The 25,986-nt window shown below is 43.6% G+C and overlaps 1 protein-coding gene across 5 annotated transcripts; it reads right to left on the bottom strand.

Annotated features, from left to right (window-relative positions):
- ZNF248 (zinc finger protein 248) lies at nucleotides 1-23,948 on the bottom strand. 5 transcript variants are annotated; one of them, XM_060642956.2, is made up of 7 exons: nucleotides 23,833-23,943; nucleotides 22,943-23,014; nucleotides 22,095-22,196; nucleotides 21,952-21,993; nucleotides 13,744-13,870; nucleotides 13,382-13,477; nucleotides 1-7,056 (listed from the first exon to the last, which is right to left on the bottom strand). In XM_060642956.2, the coding sequence occupies exons 4-7, from the start codon at nucleotides 21,964-21,966 to the stop codon at nucleotides 5,558-5,560; spliced, it is 1,737 nt and encodes a 578-aa protein (XP_060498939.1). In that variant the 5' UTR covers nucleotides 21,967-21,993; nucleotides 22,095-22,196; nucleotides 22,943-23,014; nucleotides 23,833-23,943; the 3' UTR covers nucleotides 1-5,557. The 5 variants fall into 5 exon arrangements, with proteins under 5 accessions (XP_060498939.1, XP_060498940.1, XP_060498942.1 ...); XM_060642957.3 differs by lacking the exon at nucleotides 22,943-23,014 and having other exon boundaries at nucleotides 23,833-23,948; XM_060642959.3 differs by lacking the exon at nucleotides 22,095-22,196.
- Between the last annotated feature and the right edge of the window lie 2,038 nt (nucleotides 23,949-25,986).

Raw genomic sequence — 25,986 nt, 5'->3', positions numbered from 1 at the left:
TCCTGTGGTATATGAAAGTCATTTTATTTATGTTTTCTGAGCATACTATTTTTCTCATTACCTACTAAACTAACAGCATGCTATTTCCATGGTATTTGCTCTTCTAAAGTTTCTGTGGTTCAGGTGTTTTTCATCACAACCACTAACATCAGCAGTTTTAAAACTTTTGGATACATTTTATAGGAATTTTAAAATGTTTTAAACTATAATAATATAGAATATCTGCACAAATCACCAAATCATATGCAAAAAAACCCTCCAAAAAACATAAATAATAGTTGTTCATCCATAGGCTATTAAAAATTACATGGTTTATTTCTCTTTAGGAGCAATTATAAAATACAGCTTGCAAATCGCTGGGCATGACAGCTTTAAAGTTGTCTAATTCCAGGCAACAACGTATTATTTGGAAACGGCATATACACTTTTGCTTGCAATGTAGGATTTTAATATTTTGACAGTGTTTCTGATTTGCAAAAGTCAAATGCCCTTCAGATTCTGGTTTATTATAAATTCTGTGTAGGTAAACAAACATGGATTACAATGCATGGAAAAAGTCCTAGGATACATGCTGGACTGAAAAATGATAGTTATTTTAGGAGAGGCAACTATTTAGGAGAGGATGGGGGTGAAGGCTACTCATCTGTTACATTCCAAAGAATACTCACGCCCTTTCCCCCCAACATGGGCAGATGGTAAGGACCATCAGCATAGGAGCACCCAGTCACAGGAAGACTAAGGAAGTCCCACAATTCATGGACACTAGACACGGCTGCCATGCTTCTCCAAGTTCCTTTTCTAGTTTAAAGAATGTGGTCAGAGACCCAATAGAGCAGGATACATCTTCACTAGGGGCTGGAGTTCAAGTAGTTTTTTTGTTTTTGTTTTTGTTTTTTAGTGTTTATTTATACTTGAGAGAGGGGGGGACAGAGCATGAGTGGGGGAGAGGCAGAGAGAGAGGGGTGAGGAGACACAGAATCTGAAGCAGGTTCCAGGCTCTGAGCTGTGAGCAAAGAGCCCGACGCGGGGCTCAAAGTCCCAAACTGAGAGATCATGCAGAACCGACTGAGCCACCCAGGCGCCCCAGAGTTCAAACAATTCTAACCTCCCCTCCTATTCTCTAAGGACTTTGGGGGGTTAGACCAGTGAGAGTTTTTGGCCGGTGTGTCACTACAAGCCAAGATGAAAATGTAGTTCTTCACATGGGGAGAACTACCCCCATTTTGTAGATGAGGAAACTGAATGTCAGTTTGAGTGTCAACCATCCCAACCACACAAGGCGGAAGGCGCAAGACATCAACCATCACTTTTCCACCTCCCCAAGTATCTGAGGGGACCTTGCTCCTAAAGTGGTGTCTAAGAGTAGATACTGGTCCTCGTTGTCTGGAAGGGAAGCCTGGGGATGTAGAATCTGAAAGGAGGGGCAGGCGGGGAAAAGGGAGGAGGCTGGGATCCCGTAGAGTCTGGTCCCTGAGTGGCAGATGAAGATCCAGCGGAAATAACAGGAATCGGAACAGGATAAGCACTCCTCACAAAGAGGCAGAGGCGGGTAGCGCAAGGGCACAGCTACAGCTGCAGCTTCCGACTGGAGCCACAAGCAGGGTGGCTGAGGGCATCTAGGACGCCATGGGTTGAACCTTTCCAGAGGCTACAGCTCTACCTTTCCTTGCCAAGTACAGGCTGGACATGAAGTGATAGGGCACACCAGGCAAGGGGAGGCCAAGTTCAACACAGAAAATGGGCCCAATTCCCAAAAGACAAGTTCTTGGGAGTTTATCAGAAAACAATTTCCAGGCACTGGAAATGTAAATTGCTTACTCATTTCAGAAAACCACACCTGTGACCCAGGAATTCCTTTTCTGAGTTTGCACTTGAGCACTGGCTTTCAAGCTCTGGGAGATGACCCATTCGTTGGCTGTGGAATCGGTTTAGCATACAGCAACAAGTCTTTCTTTTAACAGAATGCAGTACAATACAAAATAAGACATCAGAATATATCACACGTAATTAGGGTGTTGTTTCGGGAAACAAAATTACAGGTATGTAAAACTGTTGGTTACACATGCACATGTATTACACACATACACGCAGCACACTCTCCCTCCCTCCAGATGACCAAATGGTTCACTCCCTCCGCTGCAGCCGTCCAAGTGAGGTCAGTCCCTCTCCACGCGATGTAGAATCAAACCATGTTTCTGACAACTTTTCCTATTTTTATTTTACTTTACAGCACTATCCCCATCAGGTTCTCCCGGGCGGACGTGTTTTCTTGATAGGACTTCTGGCAGCAACAAGGACATAAACTATCTGGTTACGGGGACTTGTCAAAAATATTCTAGGATGGGTTCTCATTGGCCTATTTTGTAACAAGTGACCATTCCTGGATCAATACAAATGTGGGTCCAGGAAGAGATGGTATCATCTGTGATAAATGTCAACTCACACATTCACAAGGACAGGTTATATTACTTGGAAGAATATAGAAAAGTTGCCTTGAGCAGACAAAAAGCAATAGTCACTACACACAATATATAGCACATGCTCAAAATGCCATTATCAAGCTGACAAGGAAAAGGGTGAATTGATCAAAAAATGCAGGGACAACTGGCTACTGATTTGGAAGAATACAGAGCTGCGTATCTCACAACACATATAACGAGAAACACCACAGAGAGATGTATGAAGAAAGCAATTCAACATACTACCTGCTTCATGCATGTCAACAGAGACACCTGCCACAGTGCTCAGTTCCAAAGGGAATTTACTTATGACACAAAAGCACAATGGAGCAGAAATATGGAACTTTCAACTAGTAGAGTAAGTTTATTTCTAATACGGAGACTTTACATAGGAATTTACAGAAATGAAAACACACTGAGCAGCTCATCAGCCGTTAGCTCCTCCCAGACCTGCTGTCCCCTTTCTCTGTGCCCACCTCACCTAACCCGCACGTAGCACCGGGCCGGGTACTCCAAAGGGAGGCACCAGCAATTCAGTGCCACAATTCTGGTAGTGACAGCGTCTCCTAGGAGATGGTCTCTCCTCCGTGAGAGCAGCTCTTAATGGGCTCTGGTGACACCTGTCTCCATCCTTTGCCCCTTTAGGATTTAGACTGGTCATGGCTTCTCAGTGATGCCAGCCCCTAGGCGCTTCAGTATTCCTTGTTTCTGGCCCAAACCGCTGTGAGAAGTCTGCCATCAGAATCTTAGTTGGGGTAGCATTCTGGTTTTCATCAGAACCAAGGGTGATACAAAGAGCTATCCCTGTATTAGCCTGTCAAAAGAAATCATTCTTCCCCCAAATCACTATATAGAACATAAACACTTAGAACTAAGTACGTGTCGGTACCAGCTGGAATGCTTCAGCTCTAAGTGACAGACAGCCCTAAGGATCAATAAGAAACCATTACTACTGCAGTAATGTAAAGTCCTAGCAGAAAACAGGTCCAGATGGAGTTGTGCAGCTCTATGACGTCACCTCTGAGCCAGGCTTTTTCCATTTTGTCTATTGTTCTCTTCAGGCTATTGCCCTTCAGGGCCACAAGCTACAATTTGGTACAACATGCAAACATGAAAAAATCCAGCATAAGAGAGACAATCTCTCCTTGTGTCTTCTCATGTCATGACAGTATTTGATCACTGAGATCTTTCCCAGAAGTACCGCAGAATATTTTCCAAACATCTCACTGCTCACGTGTCCATCCCAACAAAATCATTAGAATAGCATCTCCATGATTAACTTAAGCTGGATTTACTCCTAAATTGCCTGGGGGTGGGGGGATGGGGGATGGGAAGAGAAACAAAACAGAGCCCAGCAAGTAAGAAGTAGAGAATGGGTGCTGGGTGGGCAATGTCCTTGGAACTGCTGATTAGGGTGTTCCAAGGAGGCACAGGAAACAGGACAAAGGAGGAAGAGACAGTATATGACATCCTATTATTTTAAATACAATTACATAGTTCCAGTTCCTGGGTCACATACAACGTATCATGCCTAAGTAGATACAACAACCGAATACCAAGAGAATGAAAGTGGCATTCTAGCGCATAGCACTACTTTCATTTGTGGAGAGTAGGGAGTATTCCTGTTCATAACTGATAGTGACCTGTGCAAAATTCATGGGATACCATTGTTCTTAACAGCTCTTACGTTACAAACTGACCCAGAGGCAGCTGAAAAAACTCAGAAAAATACTATCTGGCTTCTTTTGGGAAGTAGTAGTTCAGTAACAACAGCCCTACTCACTCATCCTATACGCCAGCAATGTCACAGAAGAGGGTGGTGATGCGGTGGTGACACAGCACAGACTGGCCAAAGTACGAAGAGGCTCTGGTAGTATTTACAATGAAGACTGATGTAAAGGTAGTTAAAAAAAAAACCTCACAAAAACAGATTTGGGGGTATTTATTGACGCAGTTCAGTGATAATGGCCACAGCCATTTATTTATGGCGGGAAATGGGACAGGGGGTAGGGTATATAGTTTGTACTTTAAATTTTCCAGATATATTTTCATATATACACAGCGGTGTGCCGGTAAATATTTGACAACAGGCTGTCTGAGAAAATAAAAAAATAAAAACCCCGGTTTGTAGGGTTTGCCAATTTGCAGGGTGTAAACACTCCCACTGAAGCCAAGCTACCCTCATGACTGAGTACAGAGGTGGGAAGGGACGGGCGGAAGCACGTGTTGTATGGTATTGTCACCATGCAGACTCGATACTGTGAGTGACCTAAAGAACAAGGCTAATAGCAAAATATTATAAAATAATTAGGAAGCAAGGAGTGCTGAGTATTTATTACCTTTGTTTTTAATATAATTTAATTTTTAAATAATGATTATGTTCTGAGAACTGGCTCACAAAATTCCTGGGAATTTAACCATCAGCAGTACTTGCAAGCTATTACGGGCTTACTCGAACACACTACTGCATCTGTGTGGGTATGTGTGCATAAGTATATTTACAGCTACATATATACATCTATATTTACGTCAACCCGTAGACACTGGTGGTATTTAGTGTGGGAAACATTAATACAGACCATAAGTCATTTAATGAAGGGACAATTTCTCCACAAGTTCGTTGGACTCCAAATTGCAAATCAAGCGTACATCCAATTCCTGTTATATTGCTACTCCCACATTGGGCCTGCAATCGTCAGAGACTCCTCACATAAATGTTTAATGCTGCTGTGATTGAACTTTTTTTAAGCTTCAGATTCCACTGTGAGTCTGGGTATGAATGAATAATACCATCCACTGTATTTACAATAAAATTTGGTATCACATCTGGAATACGACACAACATAAATTCTAGACAAAGATTTTTACATTACTTAAGTGAATAAACTTCCCCTCAATATAAATTTTCTGATGAAAAGTTTCAGTTTTTGAGAGCTTTCACATATTCAAAATATCTGTAAGATTTCATTCTAGTATTAATTATATGAAGTACAACAAGATGTCGCTTTCTAGTAACATGAGGCATTCTCTGGGTCTCGTTCATCTCATTTTCAAAAATGGTGTAAGACTTTGAAAGGGTGGGTGGAGACTTCTGGACATCAGGATGTTGAAAGAGCTTTCACCCTCGTGTGAATTCTCTGATGTTTCGTCAGTACTGACCTCTGACTAAAGGTTTTCCCACATCCGTTACACTCATAGGGTTTCTCTCCTGTGTGAGTTCTCTGATGTTTAGTGAGAGCTGATTTTTCACAGAAGGTTTTCCCACACTCATTACATTTATAGGGTTTCTCCCCTGTGTGAGTTCTTTGATGTACAATGAGGTTTGACTTCACACAGAAGGATTTCCCACATTCATTACATATAAAGGGTTTCTCTCCTGTGTGTGTTCTCTGATGTACAGTTAGGGCTGACCTGTGGCAGAAGGATTTCCCACACGTATTACATTCATACGGTTTTTCCCCGGTGTGCGTTCTCTGATGTTCCGTGAGGTTTGACTTTACGCAGAACGTTTTTCCACACTGCTTACATGCGTACGGTTTTTCTCCTGTATGTGTTCGCTGATGGTTGGTAAGGTGTGGTTTCTGACAAAACGATTTCCCACATTCAGTACATTCATAGGGTTTCTCTCCTGTGTGTGTTCTTTGATGCTGAGTGAGGTTTGACTTCTCCCAGAATGTTTTCCCACATTCACCACATTCGAAGGTTTTTTCTCCTGAGTGAGCTCTTCGAAGTTGGGTGAGATGGGACTTCTTGCTGAAGTTATTCCTATTTTCATGGTGCTCATAAGGTTTTTTGCCCATGTGTACTATCTGATGTTTAAAGAGGGCTGACTTTTCCCACGTTTTATGACTCACTTTATATTCGTGGGGAATCTTTCTTGCATAGGTTCCCTGATGGATAATGAAAGTTGAGTCATCACAGAAGGTTTGCCCATATCCGTCATATTCATAAGGAGTCTCCCCTGTAAGAGTTCTCTGGTGTCCCAATCTTAAATCGGTATAGAAGGACTTCCCACAAAGACTGCATTCATATGGCTCCATCTCCAAATGAGTTCTCTGAGATAAACTGAGTTCTAAACTGTGGAGGAAGGTTCTTCCACATGCATTGTATTTACAGAGCGTCTCTCCTATCTGTATTTTCTTGTTTGTGAAAAATGCCGCTTCCTCGTGGAAGGCTTGTCCATTTTCATTATACTCAGAAGGCTGATCAAAAATTGGCTGACTGAGATCGTGACTATGATGGAGCACATTCCTTTTTTGATTATATTTATAAGATTTCCCTCCAGGAGGAGTTTTCTCATGCCTGATGTCAAGGAGCAATTTCTCATATACATTAAACTCATCAGGCTTCTTTCCAGAATAGCTCTTTCTACTGATAATTAAGCCTGAAATATTTTTCAAACTCATTTCACACGAGTCACATATCTTATATGGGAAATTTCTTGAAGGAACAGAATCTGTGCCCAGATTGAAAGTTTTTCTTACTCTAGAACCACTATCTATATTTAATGTTTTGTTGGCGGTAAAAGCAAGTTGCCAAAAATGTTCGTCTTCGTTGTCCTGGCTGCTCTCTATCAGGTCATCAACTTTCCAGTCTTCTAGAAATGAGAAAAATAACCACATCTTATGAATCCTAGTACATTTCTAATGGAAACGAACTCACACAAACGCCCTTTTATCTAGTTGATGCTTTTGTCTTGGGCTCGGTTTCCTGGTGTGAACTAAATCCAAGCATACGTTTTTTATCCTTCTGCTTTCACTGGAAAATAAAGACACGCGACAGTGGAAACAGGGAAGGAACCTGGCAATGACATTTAACATTTTATTATTTTTTAATTGTTTTTTAAGTTTTATTTATTTTGAGAAAGCGAGGGAACAAGCAAGCATGAGCAGCGGAGGGGCAGAGAGAGAGAGGGGGAGAGAGAATCCCAAGCAGGCTCTGCACTGACAGTGCAGAACCCGATGCATGGCTCGAACTCACAAACCGTGAGATCATGACCTGAGCCGAAATCAGGAGTTGGACGCTTAACCGACTAAGCCGCCCAGGTGCCCTGACATTTAACATTTTAAACACGTAACCTTCAAAACTGGACAGGAAAGGGTGAAAATTCAAAGCACAGGGAGCCAGGAGTGGCTGATTCAGGGGAACTCAGAGAATGGGGTCAGCCCGACAGAGACACTGAACACTGCATAAAGTGACAGTGGAGATTAGCGGACAGGGCTTTCAGAGGATGAACTATGTTTGGTGGAGACAGAACAGTCCAGTCCTAAATCCCCTCAGATACAGATTTCCGGGGCAGGATTCCTGCTGGAGCGTATCTTCTATCGATGCACCAACACCAACTTCCTCAGGTTCTACCAGGAGGTCCTACAGCCCAGAATCTTGTTTTTCTTTTGACTTATTTCACAAGAAATAATTATTTAAAAAAAAAAAAAAAAGCTGTAAGAAGCAGGCTGGAAGTGAAATAAACTCAAGACACGGTGAGCAAGGGCTGGAGATTTTCTGAGAGGTGTCCATTTAGGAAGCAGGAAATGTAGAGAATTGGATGAGTTCAACAAGGGAGGGGTTTTTGTTTTGTTTTGTTTTTTAGTAACAAATAAACTACAAATAGACTGTTTGAGAAACACGGCCGAGGAAGAGTTCAGAGGCAGATCATGGCTGATGTCCTCACATCCTCACAGCCCGACCTCGAACTACGGTAGGATCCTCGCCTGTGTGCGTGTGGCCATTCCTTTTCCCCTCCGTTTGATAGATCAGCATCAGAAGACATTTCTGAAAGCACCTATTTCCTCATGTTTTGAAGGACACTGCTTCGCCTCAGACTCTCATTCTCTACCTAGCTGTGGTTCACAACACCACAAATATCCAGCAGGAAATACAAAACAGATGAGGGGCGGGCCATCTCTGCAAAGGAACAGGTTCATTTTGTTTTCTCACAGCTGTTCATGAATCTGTCCTGACCGGCACGTCACTCGATTACTCACCCCAGTCTGCTGGCTTACTTCTCCCCAAAACATTCTGTTTCTGAGGCAATGCTGATCTTTAAGTCTGCTTTATATCTAAGTTTATCTTTCACATCAAGGTTTTCTGCCTTTACACCTGGCCTCATCTGTGGCTTTTACCTACTTGTGAGACTTCCTTATGGAAGGATCACTCCTCTCTCTACACGGTTCTGAGACCTTCCGCAAACTTTATCTTACAAATTCTTGGCTGTGCTTCACTGCTGCTACCCAATGCAACGATGTTCATTCGTGTGAAAAAAAGTCTAATGCCGTCCTGAGCCCACTGCTCCAAGGACCGACTGATAACAGTTACTACACTGCAGAAACAAATTAAAAGTAAGTGTGCAGGCCGCCCTGTCCCAAGTCCATTAACAGGATTTCTGTGCAGCTCCAGCTGGGCCTCTCATAAGCCGCTCACTCCCAGAGACACACCTTTCACCTGGCCAGCTGCGCTCCAGCCCCCTTCTTCCTGGAACCTGGACATCTTCCAGGAAATGCTGCTTTCTTTAATTGAAAACAACAAACCACAAAAATAACAAGCAAAGAATGAACGCCAACGAGCACCGTGACACCCCTTCCACCTCCAGCCTTTAGTCGCTGTCTTCAGAACAAGTTTACTGCCTGTGAAATTCACCATAGTGTAAGGAAAGTCCTTCGCTCCATGCTACTACACCTTTGTGAAGACCGCAGTCTGGCTCTTGGCGGGTGTTACCAAAATCCTGCTTCCTCTGACCTCACTAAAGAGGCAGAATATGAATGACTCTTAAAAGGAATGTGCATGTGAATCATTTCCAAACTGTTCCCGACGGGCTGGTATACGTGAGGACCAAACGGCAATGTGCATTTAGGAGAAGTACCACAGAATGCATTCTGAATCGATGAAAAAGAATGATCTCTTCCAAACGTGGCTCCACAGTTAATCAACAAAGTAATTAGTAAAATCAGAATTAGGAAAATAAAGGGCTTTCTCTTTGGGACAACAAAATCTCAATAAAGAAAGAAACCCTAAACAAGGGTGCCATGATTAGATCTGAGTTTTGGGGATACAGCCAATCGTGGGTGAGGGTCATAAAATATGGGCCATTTAAGTGATAGGAAAAAAAACTTGAGTTCTAACTTAAAATAAGTGAAATAATAACAAGCCATCACAGTGTACCGTGCAATGTCTAAAGAATTCACGTGGACACTATTAAGTATCTGAAAAGGCAAAGTAAACAAGAATAAAAGTTGTAAATAAGACAGAAAGCATTTATAAGTGAAATTTAAGATATAGGAAAGTATGGGGTTTGGTATAAATTCTGAAGAGCAGAGAGAAAGAAATGACATAGGCAGCACAGGACCACACTGCAATAGTCAATGAAAACAGACTTCAATTTTAATTTTATTTTTTAATAACTAGCGACTTTTCCAGGCTAGTGAAAGATAAATTGGATGCTTTAGGTAAGAAAATAAAAACCAGTAATTAGATCGAGCCAGGAATGAGAGAACAAAGATGCACTTCTGGTTTTGAGTGGGATCAGTGAGAAACTGAAGAGGCAAGAAGACGGTTCTGGAAGGCAAACAACCCAGGAATATGAGGAGACCAGCAACAGGGGAAAACGGGGTTTAGCGGGCTGGTGCCAGAGCTGCCAGTGAAGGTAGAAACACGATGGCAGACTGTTCCCTGTTGGATTCCTGGGAAACCAGGCTCCAGGGTTTTCCTGTCACTCAGGCTACTCCTTCTCCAGCTCCTCTCACGATGCGATTTAACGGACTGTAAACCACTTGTAGAAGTGGAACTGTTCCAGGGCCACTGCTTTTACTTGGAAACAACCACTCTCTAGAAAAGGAGTCTGCTGGCTGAGCGGGGTCCTTGATCAATGAATGCTTTTTACATCTTTAGAGGGAAAGATAAAAGAAGCAGTAGGGAGGAGTGGAAAGGAAGAAGAGAGGCGAGAGAAGAGGAACCTGGAAGGAGGAGGAACAGGAGGAGGAGGAGCAGGAGGAGGGGGAGGAGGAGGAGCAAGAACAGGAGGAGAAAGGGAGCAGGAGGAGGAGCAGGAGGAGGGGGAGGAGGAGGAGCAACAACAGGAGGAGAAAGGGAGCAGGAGGAGGAGCAGGAGGAGGAGGAGCAGGAGGAGGGGGAGGAGGAGGAGGGGGAGGAGAAGCAGGAGGAGGAAGGGCAGGAGGAGGGGCAGGAGGAGGAGGAGGGGCAGGAGGAGGAGGAGGGGCAGGAGGAGGAGGAGCAGGAGGAGGAGGAGGAGGAGGAGGAGGAGGGGCAGGAGGAGGAGGAGGGGCAGGAGGAGGAGGAGGGGCAGGAGGAGGAGGAGCAGGAGGAGGGGCAGGAGGAGGAGGGGCAGGAGGAGGAGGGGCAGGAGGAGGAGGAGGGGCAGGAGGAGGAGGAGGGGCAGGAGGAGGAGGAGCAGGAGGAGGAGGAGGAGGAGGAGCAGGAGGATGAGGAGGAGGAGCAGGAAGATGAGGAGGAGCAGGAGGATGAGGACGAGGAGGAGGAGGAAGAGAGGAAGGAAGAGGAGAAGGAGGAGGGGGAGGAGAAAGAGAACAAGCAGGAGGAGGAGGAGCTGCTGCTGGAGGAGCAGGAGGAGGAGGAGCAGAAGGAGCAGCAGCAGGAGGAAGAGGAGGAGGAGCAGGAGGAGCAGCAGCAGGAGGAAGAGGAGGAGGAGCAGGAGGAAGAGGAGGAGGAGGAGGAGGAGGAGGAGCACGAGCCACCACTGGAGGAGAAGAAGGAGGGGGAGGAGGAGGAGAACAAGCAGGAGGGGGGGGAGGAGGAGGAGAAGGAGGAGGAGGAGGAGGAGGAGGAGGAGGAGGGGGAGCTGCCACTGGAGAAGAAGGGGGAGGAGAAGGAGAACAAGCAGGAGGAGGAAGAGCAGGAAGAGGAGCAGGAGGAGGAGGAAGAGCAGGAGGAGGAGGAAGGGCAGGAGGAGGAGGAGGAGGGGCAGGAGGAGGAGGAGGGGGAGGAGGAGGAGGGGGAGGAGGAGGAGGGGCAGGAGGAGGAGGAAGAGCGGGAAGAGGAGCAGGAGGAGCAGCCGCCACCGCCCAGACCACACGTGACCCACGGAACCTAAAATACGTGCTATGGTCTTTACATAAAAGTCTGCCAACCTCCGATCTAGAAGCTCTCTCCCAGCCTCGTGCCTTCCCCGCGACCCACAGCTGACGCCTCTCGCGTGGGCACTTCTGGCTCTGGCCTCAACCATGTCCGGCACACTCGCATACATCCGTACTCTTGTTCAACACACAACTGGGTTCTAGCAGCTCTCTGGAGCTTCTCGTGTGCAAATTTAAACATGTCGTGATGCCCCTATAATCTCCAACGTCTCTGTCTCAGTAAAGGGCGCCCTCGTTGGCCCAGAGGCAGGCTGGACTCCTGTCTCCCTTCCACGCTCTCATCCTCGAGACACGCGTACAAATCTCCCGCTCCTCAGCACTTCCGGTATCGCCTTAGCTGCTATCCTCTCCCCTCCGGAGTTCAGAATAGTCTCCTAAATGATATCTTTCCTTGCCTGCGCCCCAGCACCATCTAACCACCACGGTGTATTTACTGCATAAACGATAAATCACATCTGATGACTTAATCTGACTTACATTTACTCAAAAAAAAAACAAAAAAACACAAGGTTTTCTCACATCACTCAAAATAAAATTACCAAGGGCCTGGGGTGCCTGGGTGGCTCAGTTGGTTAGGCGTCCGACTTCGGCTCAGGTCATGATCTCGCGGTCTCTGAGTCTGAGCCCTGCGTCGGGCTCTGTGCTGACAGCTCGGAGCCTGGAGCCTATTTCAGATTCTGTGTCTCCCTCTCTTTCTGACCCTCCCCTGTTCATGCTCTGTCGCTCTCTGCCTCAAAAATAAATAAATGTTAAAAAAAAAATTTTTTTTTAATAAAAATAAAAAAAAAAAACTACCAAGGGCCACACTACCTCTACGACATCATCTCCTATCAATCTTGCCCACACCTACTCACCTCCAGCCACAATGGCCCCCTTGCCACTCTTCAAACACTCTTAAACACAGCTGAGAAGTTTAGCACCTGATGTTCCCTGTGCCTGGAACAGCTCACACTTTCACTTCATTAGAGTCTCGTCTCTATTGTGGACCTCATCGAAAGGTTTTCTCTGATGTCCTTACCAAATAGCACATGCCATCATTCTCCCTCCCCATCACAAACCGTATGTATGTAGTCACAAGCATGCATGCATGCGTACACACACAGGCTCCTTGTCCCTCACTGTAATATGTGCTCCATGATAAAAGGGATGTTATTCTTTTAATTACCAAAAAACACAACCAGGTCATAGTGGGTGCCTACCACATGTTTGTTAAACAAATATCTACAAGTACAGCAGGAATACACACGAACTAACACAAGGCGTCCAAAGAGAATAAAACAATTTTAAAAGATAAACTAACCAAGAAAAATTATCTGAGATGAAACCAACTAAGTTTGCATCGTGGGCACAAGTAAATCACTCAAAAATGTCGAAGGACAAGGAAAGCATTTATGAGTGGAAGTGACATACGGAGGAGTATGATTAAGGTAATAGGGGGATGTGGGCCAACCGTCCTTACTCACTTCCGAAGCTCTAAGACTAAAAAAAGACATTTTTTAAGCATATTTATTTTGAAAGAGAGAGAGAGAGAGAGAGGGTGCAGGGGAGGGGAAGAGAGAGAGAGAGGAAGAGAGAGAATCCCAAGCAGGCTCCACACTCTCAGCACAGAGCCCAACACAGGGCTCGATCTCATAGACCACAGGATCATGACCTGAGCCAAAATTAGGAGTTGGATGGCTCAACTGACTGAGCCACCCAGGCGCCCCTAAAAAAAAGAAATTTCTGAAGAATGATTTCAAAAGTGATAAACCCTAAACCAATGGCCTAAGATCTCATCCCCTAGCCTTCCATCTGCCCATCAACTCACTAACTCACCTTGGTGGCAGTGGCTTGGGAATCCTGCCTCTAATATCCAGGGCTCCTCTCCTTGCTCTATCTTGAAGACCACTTCTGGCTTAGTAAAGCAATATCCTGTTAAGAAAAAGTAATACAAGACAATGGTTAAAGAGCCTGGCTTCAGGAACTCTGAAAGGTACAGCTTTGGGAGCTACCCAAGGGAGATGCCCAAATGAACCAACCCCTGAGAAAACAGCATTTTTTATGGGGGCCAGAGAGAGAAGGGTCATCTCATGGCCCTGAGTCTCAAGTTTCAAATCAGAAAATTCCACAGGCAATTCATATGTTTCAACAACCAGAAACGTACTGGTAGTCAGTCACAAGGGAAAAAAACTTCTTACCTACTGAGACAAGGTGGCTGTAATTTTCTAGAATCACATCTCTGTATAGTATCTTCTGAGCAGGATCCAGCAGATACCACTCTTCCTGAGTGAAGTCCACACATACATCTTTGAATGACACTCGTTCCTGTAATGGTATATTCCTTTTCTATATGAAAGTGTCAGAACTACAGGACGTGGAAGAGATTTAAAAGAGCTTATCTCTTTCGGATTCACTGAAAATTGACATACGGGATGCCTTCTTTTGTGCTATACTATGTAGGATAAAAGACGTATCTTGCACAAACTGAGTTCCCACTAAGGGCCTGGAACTGTTCCCCTTGCTGCAAATACTGCTGATGAAAACATCGTTCCTGTGCTTAAAGCGCTTACGATCTGAGGAGCAGACGCATACATTAACCTTTACTAAATTACACACTGCAGGAGCCAACAGTGTGCACACAGTACACTGGCAAGGAAGGCAAACCAAGAAAAAGTTAGCTCTTTAATATTATCATTTATGTGACAGAAGAAATAGGTAATAAAATAGAGCAGACCACAAGGAGACCCAGATATTGGAATTAATAAACAAGAACTTTAAAACGAATTATGATTAATATGGCTAATAAAACAGAGGAAAACACGAACAAAATAAAGGAACAGAGGAGGTAAGTTGACGGATACGTGGTATGGGTGCCATGCAGAGAAGTAATAGAGCAGGCCGGAGACTGCTAGCCCCTGAAAGGCCCGCTGTGAGGCGCCCTTGACTGGCACCTGGGAACTTGGACTTCAGGAGACTCTCCGTGCCCTAATACGAATGGTTTGCTGAGCCTAAACTGTGTGTAAGCAATATGCTTTATGCACACACGTGCATTCCTTCTGGTCTCGAAGTTTCTGTGCTAAGCAGAGAGTACCGATGTCATCAGCTCCTGGTCTCTGAGCACTGAGTCTCCTGAGCTCCCCGGGCAGACATTTCCCATTTGCTGTCACATCTCACTGCTGGGGCACTGACGGGCGTCTCGGGGGAAGACTCTTAGAAGTCTGCTCCTGGCCTCCTCTCAACTCTGCTCCACGTGCCTTTTCCCTTCCCTGATTCTGCTTTGTATGCCTGCCCGTTAAGGAGTCAGAGCCATAAAAAGGACTACCCGCTGAGTCACTGAACCTGGGGATGGTCTCCGGGCCCTCGGATACACGTGTCTACAGACACACAAGTACACACATCCAAACACAGATAAAATGGTCACTTTAGAGCTAAGAAACACAGCATCGGAATTAACTCATTACCTGGATTCAAGTCCTCACAGAGAACATACAGATACATCTATCAAAACAGTATCAAAATATGTACCTCAAAACTGACAGAACTGAATGGAGAAATACACAAATTTATACTCATAGTTGGGAGACTTCGACACCCCCCTGTCAATACTGACAGATCAAGGAGGCAGAAATCAGTTAAGTACGTAAATGACCTGAACAGCACTATCTATCAACATGATCTAATTGGCAGTTATAGAATACTCCATCCAAAAGAGTAAAATGCACACTTTATCATTCTATTTTAGCTCACATGGAACCTTCACCAAGATAAAGCATAGTCTTGGCCACAAAACACACCTTAACAAATTTAAAACAACAGCTATGATACAAAATACGTTCTCAGACTACAATGGAATTAAATAGAAATCAATAATCATGAGATAGCTGGAAAATCTCCCAAACACTTGAAAATTAAACAACACACTTATAAATAACCCATAGTTCAAAGAAGCCTCAAAAGAAATTTTTAAATATTTTAAATAAAATAAAAATAAAAATAGCACTTATCAAAATTTGTGGGATGGATTGAAATACATAGAGGGAAATTTATAGCATCAAATGTATATATTAGAAAAGAAAAATTTTAGGGGCACCTGGGTGGCTCAGTTGGTTAAGTGTCTGACACTTCAGCTCACGTATGATCTCACAGTTTGTGAGTTCGAGCCCCGTGTCCGGCTCTGTGCTGACAGACAGCTCAGAGCCTGGAGCCTGCTTTGTATTGTGTCTTCATCTCTCTGCCCCTCCTCTGCTCATCTCTCTCTCTCTCCCCCCCAAAAATAAATAAACATCCAAAAAAAAACAGAAAGAAAAATTTTATATCAGTAACCTAAGTTTCCATCTTAGTAAACTATAGGAGAAAGGCAAATTAACCCAAAAGCAAGCAAAATAAAGGAAACATTAGAATAAATCAATGAAATTGAAACCATGAAAAAAAAAAAATCAATGAAACCAACAGCTGCTTCGAAAAGACCAATAAAGTTAATAAACTTCCAGAAAACCTAACCAAGAAAAAAAGAAAAGAAACAAATTATGAATCTCAGAAATGATCGGTCAATACCGATCCTAATGACATTAAAATAATAAGAGAATACCACAAACAATTCTATTCCTGAAAAATTAGATGAAATGGACAAATTCCTTAAAAGACACGGCTACCATTTCCTACAAAAAAATAAATAGCCTGAATAGATCTATATCTGTTAAAAAAAAAAAAACTTGAATTAGGGGTACCTGGGTGGCTCAGTCGGTTACGCGTCCAACTTCAGCTCAGGTCATGATCACATGCTCCGTGGTTCGAGCCCTGCATCAGGCTGTGTGCTGACAGCTCAGAGCCTGGAACCTACTTTGGATTCTGTGTCTCCCTCTCTCTCTGCCCCTCCCCCACTCACTCTGTGAAAAATGAATAAACCTTAAAAAATTTTTTTTAATAAAATAAATTTTTAAAAACTTGAATAAATAATCAAATCACTCCCATAATAGAAAGCACAAAGCCCAAATGGTGTCACTGATGAATTCTATTAAACATTTAAGGAAAAAATACCAATTCTTCACAATCTCCTCCAGTACGCAACACTTGCAAATTCATATTATGAGGCCAGCAGTATCCTAATGCCAAAACCAGATAAAGACATGAGAAACTAAAGACCAATATCTCCCATTAACATAGACACAAAAATCCTCAAATATTGGCAAATCAAATCTGACAATGTATAAGATGTATTTTAAACCACGACCGGGTGGAGTTTATTCCAGGTATGGAAGGCTAGATCAATGTTTAAAAAAAAAAAAAAAAAATCAATGAATACAATCTAGTACGTCAACAGGCCAAGAAGAAAATTTACATGACCCAATCAATCGATGAAGAAAAAGCATTTGCCAAAATCTAACAGCATTCATGATGAAAATTCTCCGCAAACTAGGAATAAGGGGATCTTAGCTTGATAAAGACCATCTACAAAAATCTTACAGCAATATCACAGTTAATGTTAAGAGACTGGACACTTTTCCTCTAAGGGCAGGAATAGGGCAAGGATGTCTTGTCTCAATATTCCTATTCAACTCTGTGTTGGAAGCACTCACTAGTGCAGTAAGACCCAAAAGAAACCAAAAGAAAAAAAAAATATATATATATATATATACACACATACATACATACATGCATGATTGGCTCTCTATTCTCCTCCACTGATCTATGTGTTTATTTTTGTGCCAGTACCATACTGTTTCAATTACTATAGCTCTTTGTAGTCTATCTGGAAATCTGGGATTGTCATACCTCCAGCTTTGCTTTTCTTTCCCAAGATGGTTTTGGCTATTCGAAGTAGAACAGAACAGACAGCCCAGAAATAAACCCACAGTTATATAGTCGATTAGTCTTCAACAAAGGAGGCAAGAATATACAATGGGAAAAAGACAGTCTCTTTAACAAACGCTGCTGGGAAAAAGCTACATGCAAAAAAAATGAAACCGGACCATTTCTTACACCATACACGAAAGAGATTAAAAACCTAAATGTGAGACCTGAAACTGGAAGAAAACACAGGCAATAATTTCTCTGACATCATCTGTAGAACTATTTTTCTAGATATGTCTCCTCAGGCAAGGGAAACAAAAGCAAAATTAAACTACTGGGACTACGCCAAAACAAAAAAGCTTCTGCACAGCAAAGGAATCCATCAATAAAACAAAAATAAAACCTTGGGAGAAGATATCTACAAATGATATATCTGTTAAGGATCTGATTTCCAAAATACATAACTTATACAACTCAGCACAGAAAAAAACAAGCTGACTAAAAACTGGATGGAGGACCTGAATAAACATTTCTCCAAGGAAGACATACAGATGGTCAAGAGACACATGAAGAAATGCTCAACATCACTCATCATCAGGGAAACTCAAATCAAAACCACGAGATATCACTTTACAACTGTCAGAATGGCTAGACTCAAAAAAGAAATGACAGGAGTTGGTGAGAATGTGAAAAAGGAGCCCTCATATACTGATGGGGGGGATATTAGGGGTTAGGGGTGCAGCCACTATGGAAAACAGTATAAAGGTTCCTCCAAAAAAAAAAAAATAGAACTACCATATGATCCAGTAATTCCACAACTTGGTATTTACTCAAAGAAAATGAAAACACTGAATTGAAAAGATATATGCACCTCTATGTTTATATATAAATGTAACATTATTTACAATAGACAAAATATGGAGGCAAGCCAAGAGTGCATCGACAAATGGATAAAGAAGATGTGGTACACACACACACACACACACACACACACACACACACACACACGCAATGGACTATTACTCGGCCATAAAAAGAATGAAATCTTGACATCTGCAACAACATGGATAGATGTAGAGACTACAGTGCTAGGTGAAAGAAGTCAAAGAAACACAACTACCATATGGAATTTAAGAAACAAAAGAGACACAAAAAGAGACTCTTAAATATAGAGAATAAACTGGTTATTGCCAGAGGGGAGGTGGGTGGGGGAAAGAGATGAGATCACTGGGATCAAAGCAAAAATAAAACTCTCTATTTGAAGTCAATACGAGTGTCTATATAGAAAACCTCAAGAAATCTATAAAAAGAAAGAAAAAAACCAACTGGAAGTAATAAGCAAATACAACAACATCACAGGATAAAAGTCAATATTAAAAAGTCAACTGTTTTCCTATATCCAAATAAAGAATTGGAATTCCACAGGGCACCTGGGTGGCTCAGTCAGTTCAGCATCTCACCTGATTTTGCCTCAGGTCATGGTCTCACAGTATGTGGGATCAAGCCATGTTTGGGCCCTTAGCTGACAGTGTGGAGCCCACTTGGAAATCTCTCTCCTTCTCTCTGCCTCTCTCCCTGACTCGTTCTCTCTCACTTTATTTTATTTTTTTTTACATTTTATTTATTTTTGAGAAACAGAGTGAGACAAAGCGTGAGCGGGGGAGGGGCAGAGAGAGAAGGAGACAGAATCTGAAGCAGGCTCCAGGCTCTGAGCAAGCAGTCAGCACAGAGCCTGATGCGGGGCTTGAACCCACAAACTGTGAGATCATGACCTGAGCCGAAGTCGGACGCTCAACCGATTGAGCCACCCAGGCGCCCCTCTCTCACTTTAAATAAATAAATAAACAAACACAAATAAAATGAAGAATTGGAATTCCAAATTTTCAAATGAACGAAAAAATACCATTTACGATAGTGCCAAAAAAAAGGTACTCAAGTATACATATAACACAATATCTACAGGTGTTTGCAGAAAAACACAACTGATGGAAGAAATCAAAGATCTAAATAAATGGAGAAATGTTCCATATTCATCAATAGGAAGACTCAATATGGCTAAGATACCAATTCTTTCCAACTTAATCTATAAATTCAATGTGACTCAAATAAAAACCCCAGCTATTTTGGGGCACCTGGATGGCTCAGTCAGTTGAGTGTCTGACTCCTGATTTTGGCTCAGGTCATGATCCCAAGGCCACAAGATCGAGCCCCAAGCCCTGCTTGGGATTCTCTCTCTCCCTCTCTCTCTATCACTCTGCCCCTCTCTCCAGCTCACACACTATCTCTAAAATAAAACTTTAAAAAAATAATAAAATAAAAAGTTTTTAAAAAACAGCTATTTTGCAGATACTAACAAAATGACTCTGAAGCTTATATAGAAAGGCAAAGGATCCAGAACAGCCAACACAATGTGGAAGAAGAAAAATGAGAATTCACATCAACTGATCTCCAGATGTAGTATAAAGCTACAAGTATCCACAACAGTATGTTACTGCTGAAAGAGACACACAGGTCAATGGAACAAATAGAGGGTCCAGGATTAGATTTACCAAAATACAGTCAAATAATTTTTGACAAAGGAACAAAGGCAATGAAAGAAGAAAAGATACTCTCAACAAATGGTGGTGGACAACTGGATACCCATGCAAAAGAAATGAACCTAGACAGAGACCCTACACCTTACACAAATATTAACTAAAGATGAATCAGAGATCTAAATGTAAGATGCAAAACCTTCTAGAAGAAAATATAGAACACAGGATATAAGAGAAAAATCTCTGTGCCCCTGGATTTGGTGATGAGCTTTTAGATACAAGAGAAAAAGCACATCCCATGGCAGGGGATTGTGGGGGAGGGCAGGAAACATGGGCTGGGTGTTATTAAAAACAAAATCTGCTCGGCAAAAGGCATTTTCTAAGAAAATGAAAGGACAAGGCACAGACTAGGAGAAAATATTTGCAACACATATATCTACGAAAGGATTTGTATCAAAAAAATACAAAAGAACTCTTAAAGCTCAGTAAGAAAACAAATGACCCATTGAAAAATGGGCAAAAGATGTGAACAAACATATCACCAAAGACATAACGATAGCAAATAAACATATGAACAAATGTTCAATATCACCTGTTAGTAGGAAAATGCAAATTAAAACAAAAATAAGAGGTGCCCGGGTGGTTCAGTCGGTTAAGTGTCTGAGTCTTGATTTCGGCTTTGGTCCAATCTCACAGTTGGTGAGACTGAGCTCCGCATCGAGCTCTGAGCTACTAGCACACAGCCTGCTTGGGATTCTCTCTCTGGCCCTCCCCTGCTCGCATGCATACACTCTCTCTTTCTCTCTCTCTCAAAATAAATAAATAAACATTTTTCAAAAAACCACACAAAAATGAGATGTCATGACACATTAGAATGGTTAAATCCAAAATAATGACAATACCAATTTCAGGTCCAGATGCAGAACAAGGATTCTGATTTGTAATTGGTAGGAATGGAAACGGATACAGCACCTTTTTTGGCAGTTTCTTGCAAAGCTAAACATACATTACATAATTGACCCGGCAATTTCACACCCTAGCATCTGAAACCTTATGTCTCCTCAAAACCTACACATGAGGGGCGCCTGGGTGGCTCAGTTGGTTGAGCATCCGACTTCGGCTCAGGTCACGATCTCGTGGTGAGTTCGAGCCCGGCATCAGGCTCTGTGCTGACTGCTCAGAGCCTGGAGCCCACTTCGGATTCTGTGTCTCCCTCTCTCTCTGTCCCTCCCCCATGCATGCTCTGTCTCTCTCTCTCTCTCTGTCTCAAAAATAAATAAAAACATTAAAAAAATTTTTTTTAAAAATTAAAAAAAAACCCCTACACATGAATATTTCTAGCCCCTTAATTCATAAGGACCCCGACCTGGAAGAATCAAGAGTCCAGGGGTTAACAACTCTGAAATCATGTACATGTACATGTATGCTTAAATTGAACTATCAAGTCAATAAAATCCATTTGATGTTAGCCAGATTCTCACTGTTAGAGCGGGAGACTACAGACAAGCAAGGAGAGAAGGTTAGAATGCTCCATGTGGTAATGATTACAACAGGAGAAAACAGTGTGAACTAATACGTAGCCTACTGTAGATATAGATGGTTGTATACTGAAATATTTATAGACTTGTGTATCCGCATGGGTTAGTACACACATGTATTTCCTTGTTCAGTTAGCTGGGAGGGTCCACCAGCAATGATGCACCACTAGCAAAAGGCACACCTAGTCCCCCAGTCTTGGTTTCTAATACTGTGCTCCAATGAAAGGAACAAGAGCTATTTAGGAAAAATAGGGCAGAGACAGAGGGAGACACAGAATCGGAAGCAGGCTCCAGGCTCTGAGCTGTCAGCACAGAGCCCGACGCGGGGCTTGAACCCACAAACTGTGAGATCATGACCTGGGCTGAAGTCGGATGCTTAACCGACTGAGCCACGCAGGTGCCCCTGAATTTGCTACTCTTGACGTACGGCCCTCAATATAATTCTTGCCCACTTCTACTTTTTCGTTTTAAAAATGTGAATCCTTACAAACTTTAGACAACTCGTTTTAAAACAAAGTGGGAATACACAAACCAAAAAACTCACCTGGGATCTGTTCATTTTCCGCTCTTAGTGAAGGAGGCAGAGCTGAGGGGAGCAAGGAAGAAGGAAGTTAGGAGAGACTTGGCCTATCTTGCAGTTCCTGAATTTACCTGCCTACGCAACAGCTCCACATACAAGATACTTACGTGTCCATGTGTGGCTCCGATATATGTTGAGCTTAGACATGATACTTTTCACTGAGTGAATGTAAACATTTGTTTCTTATTGATTTATTACCAATTTAGGTTCTGTGACACAGAAAAATTAAAAACATGAGAAGATGAGTTTAACATAGAACAGTAACCTAAAGGAGGAAACACTATGGGTTTGTCAAAAAAACTGATGTGGTGGGGAAAAATTAAACACCTCAAGCCACATTGTTAATATTTTCCTGTTAACACCATTAATCCCTTGAGGTCAGATAATCCAAGAAACCTCTGGAAAAAAGAGATGGGACTGTTTAAGGCAACGTAAAAAACGTTTAATGTTTGTTCTAACCTGCTTACAACTTTCAAAAGGTCTTTTGGTAACAAACTATCTTTGACTTCACAGTGGCACCACGGGGCAGTGGCCCAGCCATCTGCAGACCTAACTTTTAACCGTGGTTCTGGCACTAACAAACTGCACAATCTCAGTCAGTCAGCTCCTCAGGCTCAATTTTTGCCTTCTCACTTTTCAAATAAGGTCAAAACACATAACCCTACAAGAGACTTGCCTGCACTACCATTCTGTACGTCTGTAAGGTCAGGAAAGCGGGAACCTCGGCATCTTTCTAGATGCCATCAACAATGGGACATTGTTTGAGGGCAGCTCGCCTCCGGAAACAGAGAACAGAAAATGAGGGGAGAAGGGAGGGTTCAGAGAGGGGTGATGACAGAATTTCCTTAGCTATGGCTGGTGAACCTTTCATTCCCGACCATGCCCTCACAAACTCTCCAAAGAGGCGACGTTTCCTGTGCAGGCTGCGTGCCCACCCCTCTCAGCTCCAGCTCACCTCGCTCTTCTTAACTCTGTCCCAGACCTTCCACCGTCACACAGCCTTCGATGGCTTCAGGATACAGTCATGCTTATACATAACAAATAACAAATGAATACATAATAAATAATAACTTGGGATCTGGGGAATGTTAGAGCCAGGAAAGGGCCTTGGTGGCTAGCTAGTCCAGCCCCTTCCCTGTTCCATTGCACAAATGAGTTAACTGAGCAATGAAGGCCCTAGAGACTTGTCCACGCTCCAGCCGCACGTATTACACACATAACAAACAAATACAATAGCAGCTAACAAAATGCGAGTGCTCAGAACAATGCAGTGCGGCAAGGATTCCGGACACCCACACTTTACAGATAAGGAGCCCGAGCCTCACGTCGGCTACTCGGTCAGAGCCCTTCCATTTACATCAGAAGCCCTGCCTGGCTCACTCGTTCTCTCCTACGACCGCGCCCCTCCTTAGGTAGCCAGGCGCCTATAAGACGCACGCGCACACGTCACAACGTGAAGCGCGCACGCACGTCGCGCACGCGCGTTCACTCTTTTCCGCAGCCCCACCCCCTCCCCGTGGGCCCAGCGCACACGTCACGCACGCGCACTCCCCACCCGCGGCCGCACGACGGCGCAGCCCGCTTAGCGCTGGAGCTGGACACCTGCGGACCCTGCGAGCCGGAGAGCCCACGTTCCCACGCGGGACCCCGGTCCCTTAATCTGAGACGCCCATGCCCCCCCCCCCCCCACACCCCGCGTCCCTTCCACTCTGCAGGCGCCGCAGAAGCCTGGGGTCCCTCCTATGTCCGCGGGGCTCCTACCCACCACTGGGCACCGCCGCCCCCGCCGGGCCCCCGAGCCGCGCGGGGCCCCCTGGGCCCTCGCCCCCTCCCTCCGGGGCTCACCCGCAGCTCCCTCGCCGCGTGGACCCGGAAGCCAGGGAAGGTTTCCCACGAGGGGCTGGAGGCCGGGGAAGGACGAGCCGGGAGGAGTAGGCGGGGATGCACATGCGCAGAGAGAGGAGAGGGAGCGGCGCGGCTGCGGCGGAGAGCTGGAGCTCTCTGCTCCTGGCAGCTTGGGCTGGGAAAGTGCCCGTATCCTCCTTAGAAGCGACGTCTCACTCCTAAGTTGTAAAAGCTAGTGGTAGTAGCCAGCGAACAGGGTTTTAGTGAAGCTTGGAGGCATTTGCGTTGTTAAAGCCCTTAGGATGTTGCCTAAATTGTTCAGTACCTCTCTCAAGATTCCCTTTCCCGATATACACCTGCCCACTCCTCGAGAAATCAGCTGGAGCGTAGCTGCCGAGTCTGCTGAGTTCAGAGTTTATCATCTGAGATCTTCACTTCTGCCTAGAGCCAGCATTCTGTCCGTGCCCCCGACGCCTGCAGCAAAGCAGTGCGCCTTCTAGACACAAGCCAAGAGAAGGAAAGATGTGCATGGATTTCAGTTATAAACGTGGGATCTGTGACCAGCATGGTTATCCTTTGGAATGAGGGAAGAAGCAAGCTAGCAATTCGGTATTCGTGCTAAAAGCCATTGAAGTGTTCTTATACCAAACTCGATGAAAGCACCCTCTCATCTTCCCAGGACCTCCCCTATACGCTTCACTCAATTTCCCCCGATGTGAACGTCTTGCAGAACTACGATACTTTCATCAAAACTAAGGAAGTAACTCGGGTGCAATTCTTTTAACTAAACTACAGAGTTTATTCAGATTTCGTCAGTTTTTCCACTAATGTCCTTTTACTGGTCCAGGATCAATCCAGCATACCACTGTACAGTTACCATCCGTCACTGTCCCCTCCAATCTGTAAGAGTTTTTTTGATCTTTCACGTCCTTCAGATGGCTGAAGAATAATGGTCAGGTATTGTGAAGAATGTCCCTGAATTTATGTTTGATGTTTTCTCCTGATTAGACTGAGGTTATATATTTGTAGGAAGATTCCCCCTGAGAGGATGTGCCCTACCTACGTGTCAGGTGACACAGGATGTAAACATGATGTGACATACTAACCGTGATTACTTGGTTAAGGTAGTGTCTGACGGGTTTCTCCACTATATGGTTAGGATTTTTCCCTTTTCAGACTACAGTTAAAGTGGGTTGGGGGCGCTTTGGTGACTCACTTGGTTAAGTGTCCGACTCTTGGTTTCAGCTCAGGTCATGATCTCACAGGTTGTGAGCTTAAGCCCTGCATCAGGCTCTGCGCTGTCAGGACCAGCCTGCTTGGGATTCTCTCTGTCTGTCTCTCTCCCAGCTTGTTCTCTCTCTCTCTCTCTCTCTCTCTCTCTCTCTCTCAAATAAACTTTTAAAAAAGTGAGTTTCTAAGTCCAGTGCACACTCAGGGGCAGAGGAAATAAGCCGTATCTCGAATTTTTGCTCATATTTTCAAATATTTATTAGTTAATTTGAGGAGAGACCCTCTAAGGCTACACAAGTATTCTGTTTGTATTTAGAGTTTTGGCCACTAATTTTAGCTTTCATTGCTGGATCTTGCCTGCAACCACTTTTACTGCAGTGTTTTAAATGGTGGCTTTTCTATTTTACTTCTTCTATATTTATTTATTGAGATTCTTCTGTAAAGCAAAAATTTTCGTTTTCCCCATTTATTCCATCGTTTATTTCCATCAGTACAGGCTCGTAGATATTTATTTTATTCTCAACCATTTTTACTCAACCCCACCTTTTGCACCCAACTCTGTGATGTGTTTTACATTTTATAATTTTACTCTTTTCAGAATGTCTGCAGAATTATCGAATATGTATCTTCTGGGTGTGGCTTTTTTCACTTGGCAAAATCCATTTAGGACTCATTTGTGCTGTTGCTCTTTTTCTTAAATTGGCTCCTTTCTCTCCACTCTTTCCATTTCATCCAATGCTATCATGTTATTATGTTGCTCAAATTGTCCCAGCTTTGGCATTGAGAGCTACCACACGTTAGCTTTGGGGTCCTTTTAACAAATCCGTATAACTGTTTTTAAAGCACTTCCTTACTTTTTGACACACAAGGTGCTCCCGGCTCCTTGAATTCTCCCTGTCCAGCCCTAGAATCAGGCCTTTCTCC

This window comes from Panthera onca, chromosome D2 (genome assembly GCF_046562875.1).
Source record: "Panthera onca isolate mPanOnc1 chromosome D2, mPanOnc1 haplotype 2, whole genome shotgun sequence".
Taxonomy (NCBI): domain Eukaryota; kingdom Metazoa; phylum Chordata; class Mammalia; order Carnivora; family Felidae; genus Panthera; species Panthera onca.
This window is presented reverse-complemented; position numbering and strand designations above follow the sequence as displayed.